A 7034-nucleotide genomic window follows, 5' to 3' on the forward strand; every position below is an offset into this window, starting at 1 on the left:
TTTCTCTCCAAAATTTCTCTCCTCCTCTCTCACTTTTTCTTTTTCTTTTTCTGTAAATAAGTGATCACAAGATTTTTACATACTTTAATTGTGACCGTTCAAATAATGAATGGGAGGGAAAGAAATTTTGAAAGGGAGACTGCTCCATTCAACAGATGCTTCTGCTGCCTAGAACCGTTACGTTTACGTCGATGGACGGGGGGAATTAACCTCACGTCCTCAGAGAAACCTGAGTCTCACAATAACGCGAAAATAATACCAAAAAATTCCACAAACAACTGCATAACCAGTCATGTCGAACTGCTAACCTACAGGAACAGAATCAAACAACCCTACTTTTAGGGTTTTACTTTCTCAATTCACGCACCACAAAAACAAAGGTTAAAAAATAACTGAAATAACTAGAATAGCTGAAACCACAGGAATTGGTCAAATACATTAAACGGTCATATATATTCTGTTTTTACATATTAAAATTCCAGCTAGGCTACTTTGGAAGTTGTGCATTGCATAAAATAAGGCAAAGTGATCTTGAAAAGATATGGTCTTTTTTTGGTCGGTTGCTATCTGTCGTTCTCTGTGTTCTTCTGCATCCACTGGTATTGCTAGCTTTCCTTTATTCATGTTCCAAGCTCCGACTCCAATGGAACTGATGAAAAAAACAACCTTAAGCCTTTGATTCATTTTCCATGTTTGGGTTTTCTTTTTCTCTGTTTTGGCTGCTTTCTTGTTGTCTCCTCACAAACTGGAAAGACCAATGAAAAAAGAAGAGTGCTTTCTAAGTTCTATGAGTGAACAAGGTGGACAATATACAAAATTAGGGTACGCTTCGGTATTTAACACAAGGATTTTGGCAATCGGATCATTCATCAAGAATTCAATGACTAAGATCTAATCATTGGAGTTTAATAGAAGTTTCGAACAACGATTAATTAATAAACACAAGTACATGGTACTTGTTTTAAATTGATTTAACTAGTTATCTTATCAATTTGTGTATAATTATGCACTTGTCTTTTAAGTACGAGACAGGAAATGAGAGCCAACCATATGCTGGTATGCTTGAGGGGCAGCTTTTTTGCCTTGTAATTAATTGAAAGAACACAAGTTGCTGTTGCTGTTGCTGAAACCAGATGGATTAAGAAAGCTTTGTCTTTGATCTTCCACATCCCACAACAAGCTCTCACTGTCCTGAAAATGATATATGTTTTGCCATGAACCTCAAGGTTAGAGAAATAGTATTAACTAATAATTCATTGAATAACATTTGTTCAAGTGATATTTTAAAAGGTAAATTGAAATTGGGTTAACAAATTAGGTCAGAAATATATACCTGAGAGAAGGTATTTGGCCTTTGAAGTAGAAGTGAAGCTGAACTGTCTAGAAAAGGACAGTTGTTATTTGTGGTGAAGGCGGCAGCCGCAGCGGCAGTGGTGGCGGTGATGTCGATGGATGTATCAGCAAAAGGTGTTGGCTGTGTTTGCACAGATTGATATGGTGATTCCATACTACACAATCTCTGCATGGAAAACAATAAAAACCAAATTGTTATTACATTAGTACTTTTTGGTTCGTGAATTAGATTTTTTGACAATGAAAATCTCGTGTCTCTATTCCCATGAGATAAGAACAGAAGATTTTCATTCCCATGTTTGAAAACGTTGTGACGTGGGACTGAACACAATTGATCCTTTTTAACTATGTACCTCTGGTTTGACCAACAAAGCACCAAGGTCCATTCCAAAGTCGTAGAACATTGGATTCGAAGAATCAAGTTTCATTGAGAGGAACTAAAAAGAAAAAGAACAAAAATTGGTTAAATCAAATGTTCAATAAAGATCATAAATTAACATGTGTGGATATTATATATATTTAAAACAGTACCTCCACTTGATTTTGTAGGGACTGAACATAATTGATAATTTCATCCAGCATGACTGCCCTTCCAGTTATCTAATTTATTTTAAAAAACCAATCACATGAATCTAGTCAGGAAAATTACATTATATATACATATAGGGTAAAGGCAAGTAAGCAAGAGAGAGCAGCTGGTTTTCCACCTTGTCACAGCCTGGAACAAGTCTTTGCAACATCTTCATCCTCTCACTAATTTTCTGTCTTCTTACCTATGAAATAGAGAAAAAAAGAATACACAATTATGAGATATAATAAAATGGTGGGCACAATAGCAATTTTGGGACATAAACTGTTGGACATGTTTAATGAAATTTCATATTTTGTGTACCCTTTCTGCAAGGCTGTGACTATCTGTAGCCTGACCCCTCCTTGCTCTAACATGAATGTAGCCAGTTGGAGGTCCTTCTCTTGCTTTCACCTGGTCTTCTTCATCTGATTTAATCTTCTTTTCCTCATCTTTCTTGGTACCGCCATCAATCTTCTTTTGCTTCTTTCCCTTCTGCTCTTTAGTACCCTAATGGAACACAGTACCATTAAACACCCCACTCCCCAAATTCCTATCAATTAAGATTTTTTGCTACAATAAAGCGGGATAACTGCTAAGAAATGGCTCGTATATTACATTTATATATAATAGAATATGAAAATACCTTGGATTGAGCAGAATTGAAGGATGATCCAGTTCTGGATTTTCTCTTCTTGCCCATAGGAGTCACTTTCTGAGTGACCTGATCACCAATTTCAAGCCTATCCACATCCACAACAGTTGAGGACTCTGTGCTCTTGTTTTTGGTCACAGAAGGATCATTCTCATTATCACTAAAAGCAACCTTAGTAGAGCTATGATCCATAGTGCAGCTGCTTTCAACGGCTCTTGAATTATTATCAGCTTGAATTTCCTGAGTTAAAGGCTCAGATGGGTAAAAAGATTGAGAGAAGTTACTGTCAGTGTTGATGTTATTGGTAGTAGGAGAGTTGGGCAAGAAAATTGAGTCAAGGAGAGAAGGGTGGTGGGGATTTTGGTATGAAAAGGCTGCCATGTGTCCTATATCTGGACAGAGAGCTTTTGAAAATTTGGAAAAATGGTTGAGAGTGTTATATGAAAGAAAGTGATATATGGAAGACAGAGAGAGAGAGAGAGCGAGAGAGAGAGAGAGAGAGAGAGAGAGAGAGCAAGTTAAGAAAAGTGGGTTTTCTGTGAGAAACTAAGTGGGAAGTGGCATATATAAAGATGAGGAGGGGGGAGTGGAGAGAAGGGAGACACATCCAACAGGTGTATAAAATCTTTTGGTAACTCATAAGCATGCAAATGTTTTCTCTACACCGGTCTTATCTCATCAATCCCTTTCTTTTTTCTCTCTTACTCTAATATACATACAGTTGTGTATGAAAAGAAAATAAAATAAAAGAGAAACAGAAAAAGATGAATAGCTGATAAGGATTTAAGCTTATATTATCAACTATGGCCATATATTATTTAAGAATAATGTTAAAAAGATTTTCTTATTTAAATCATATACTGTAAATTATATGACTTGATTGTTAGCATGCTATTTTCAGTGTGTACTGGCGGGTGCATCTTTTGTACCGGCTATTTGGTTTAATGTGAAAATAATATGTTACCAGCTGGGGCATCTTTTGTACTGGCTATTTGGTTAAATGTGATTTAAAATGTCCATGTACATGAGCAGAAACAATCGCACTATGCAGTCAGAAACTAAAAGCAACCGATCGACGGGTGTCATCAATGACAAAATATCACTATCAGTAGAAACAGAAATAAATAAGAAAGAGAGGAAACACTGAGCATTCACCGTTAATTTGCTTCTCTTTCTTCTGCAATTATTTGAGCTAAAGAGCTAGCTGTGATGATGTCTTTCAGTTTGGTGAAGTACTGCCTCTGTCTTGAAATTATGGTCCAACGTTTTTTCTTGTTCTACCAAAAGCATATGCCTCTCCTAGCCCCTCATCCTTGCAATTGTACCTAGCTTCTTTTTTGAGATTATGGGGTTCATCTATTTTGAAAGAAAAAGTTCCTTAGCTTCCAATAGAATTCGCATTGTGTTCGAAAACTTTTTAAACAATGTAGCATTGATCTAGAAAGGTGATCCATCAGTCTAATGGTACAAACGCACTTGTAGTTGTATAAGAGTTCCGCGAATTTGATCATTAATAAGTTGACCAAGATCATATATGGCTGAACTCTGTCACAGGGTATATGGCATACACATTTTTACAAAGTGATGCTACTATCTACACTCATTTTCATCTCTCACACATCTGTCTTAATTTTCGGCCGTCGGATGAACAAATTAAAGAAGATCAATGAATAAAAATTAACAAAAGTGTGTGAGTGATAAAAAAATGATGTATAAATAGTGCTATTCTTTTACAAAACGGAAATTTGACTTCAAAAGAAAAGTACGACTTTAATTTTTTCGGAAACAGGAGTACTGGTACTCTTTTGTATCATTTGACATGTCAATCATTATATAAGCCAATATACACTCAGTGATATTGTTATCCAGAAATTAAACATGGGTCTGTAATTAGGGATTAATTAAGACGAGTTTCCTTAGTAGAAGCAAATTAGGACCACCGTCAATGCTATAGGTTCCCTATTCTTAGAGCATATCCTTGGAGACTAAAGGTCCCCCATTAATCGTTTAGGCCATGTCGACGAAGATTTAGGTTCCCTAGTGTTGGTCCATGTACACACAATAATATAGAAAACTTCGATCTCTACAGCGGTTAGCAGCACTTGTGGTTACCCTATTTTTGCATTGCGGGTCGATCAAGATTGTCACATTGTCGTTTGACAGGCATTTTTGCATGACAGTTGGGGCACATGTACATCCGTCACATGTTGATATAGGAAGTCTTTAAAGGAAGGGATCCCTATTTTTCAAAAAAAAAAATTGGGGGCATCCTCCTGACCGTTAGATTTGAATTTAATGAAATCCTGCAGTTGAGATTCTGTGACCTGTGATTTAATCTCAACCACAGAATTTCATTAAAGTCAAATCTAACGGTCAAGAGGGGTATCCCCATTTTTTTTGAAAAATGGGGATCCCTTCCCTTAAAAGGCATGTGTTGATATATTTAAGATTTGATCATCCTTAGTTGCAAGTTTAAGTAAACTACATAACTCTAACAACTAAAAGTGAGCATCATCTCCACTTATTGAGTGTTCTAAAATGAGGCATAGGCACTAAAACAATTGTGATTTTTCTTTCTGCCATCGACTACCGTTTTGCGATTTTCAGAACATTGTTAATGAAAAATGTAATGTGACTCATTACTTAAAAGATCTTTAAAAAAATCACAAGTGAATTAAGTAAAACACTATACCTTCTTGCACTATATTCATTAATTTAAATGTCCTTCCCATATAGATTAAAATAGTTTGGTATTTTTAGAAGAATCACAACATAGAATGCCTTTTGGCGATTAAAAGCGAAGTGCAAGAACCAGAGTGCACAGGTAGGTACGTGTACATGTCACGTAAAAGTCTCAGGGTTCTTTTGCTTGCTCTTTTGGTTTCAACTTTGGAAGTACGATTTGTAGAAATTGAGAGGCCCTGAGGGGAAGCTCTGTGTTTTCGCGTTCACTTCTCTCTCTGCATGTAAATTGAAAAAAGCATCACCATCGTCATCATGGATTGGGTTCGTGAATTGTAAGATATCTTTAGGAGTTCTCTGTGCCATGCATACACTGTCATGAAGGGCATCATTCGTTCAGATTTTCTAATCATGGCTTTTTTTTCCCTTCATTTTGTTTTATTTTTATATTTTAACAGTGGCCCCTTGTCCTCAGCAACGGATAAAATGAACAATCAACATTTTACCAAATAAAAAATATATATAAATTTAAAAATAAAGTAAAAAATAAAAAATAAACCATTTACAATTATTGTACACGTGTTGGTGAGCCTTACTTTTATTATACAAATGGTACAAATATAAAAAAAATGTAATAAGTGTAATATTACTCATTTAAACTACGTGTGTACCCATATATGAAAAAGATCTACATAGTTTATACTGTTTTCACAATTTAACCGTATAAGTATATTAGGGGTTGTTTGGAATAATAGTATCCTTTTTAATTAATCCAATTTTTAATTTTCAAAAATGATGAATATAGCTAAATTACTTAGCATCCCTTGATTTTAAATTGGATCCAAAAAACACAAAACATGCACTTTAACATCCAAACCCGTTTGGTATTAAAAGATATAGTAGAAGATATCACAGTTTCCAATTGGAAATAATATATGTCTAAGAAATTTACACCCAATACTTTCATTTAGAATTTAATCTCCTCATCCTCTAATATGAAATTCGCCACTAAATCTTGCAAAATAGTTAATATTTCGGGTCGGAGATATATTCTATAATGTTTTACTATTTTGATCACTTTATTTTCTTTATTTTGCACTAGAATGTATCAAGATCTGCATAGTTTCACTTAAGTTAGTAATTTGCTTGAATTCTTTGACAAAATTTGAACTCTCAACCTCATCATTTATTCGAACCCTAGGGCCTATACTTTCATCCATCACTTCCTCAAGAAAAATATATCTTAAAAAATTTGTCGGTCTGAAACTGATCAATCTTGGCCGTCCACCTCTTTAAATAGCTAGTTTGGCCGGTTCTTGCTTAAGTATGCGGGTGTGATCTTCAATTAAATGCACTTTGTTGACTAGCTAGACATACCTAGAAGCCAATAATAAAGATACAACTGGCAACAATAATATTTTGTGCACATTTTCATTGCTTTGTTTTCCCTTCTTCTTCTTCTTCTTCCTCCAAAATAAACCTGCAGATGTCCCTTCAGACCAGCCCTTTGGATATATTTTTGCAATTTTGAGTGGTTGGAACTGCGTGGGTTCTGGTGGGTGCATGTATATTGATGGTGGTAAATAGCACATCTATGGACTGTGACGAGTCTTTTACGCGTGAAGTGTGGGGGTCCTTGTGATATGTTGTCACCAGTCTCATATACTTTAGTACATACCGCAAAAAAATACTATAGTCGGTGCATGTATACACGTTTGGCACCTCGTAACTTTAAGAAGCCAAATTCATGAGCCAATAAGATCCGCAGAAATTCTC

The 7034-nt window shown here is 35.4% G+C and overlaps 1 protein-coding gene across 2 annotated transcripts; it reads right to left on the minus strand.

The window, feature by feature from the left end:
- Positions 1-381: 381 nt before the first annotated feature.
- On the minus strand, positions 382-3117 carry LOC137710973 (uncharacterized). Of its 2 annotated transcripts, none has more exons than XM_068450154.2 (8): positions 2568-3117; positions 2246-2431; positions 2061-2126; positions 1885-1953; positions 1707-1790; positions 1334-1519; positions 1048-1191; positions 382-745 (listed from the first exon to the last, which is right to left on the minus strand). In XM_068450154.2, the coding sequence occupies exons 1-7, from the start codon at positions 2955-2957 to the stop codon at positions 1090-1092; spliced, it is 1083 nt and encodes a 360-aa protein (XP_068306255.2). In that variant the 5' UTR covers positions 2958-3117; the 3' UTR covers positions 382-745; positions 1048-1089. The 2 variants fall into 2 exon arrangements, with proteins under 2 accessions (XP_068306255.2, XP_088551730.1); XM_088695604.1 differs by having other exon boundaries at positions 1083-1191; positions 2568-3110.
- Positions 3118-7034: the final 3917 nt, after the last annotated feature.

Source organism: Pyrus communis, chromosome 6, assembly GCF_041283825.1.
Source record: "Pyrus communis isolate YQ-2024b chromosome 6, ASM4128382v1, whole genome shotgun sequence".
Taxonomy (NCBI): Eukaryota; Viridiplantae; Streptophyta; class Magnoliopsida; order Rosales; family Rosaceae; genus Pyrus; species Pyrus communis.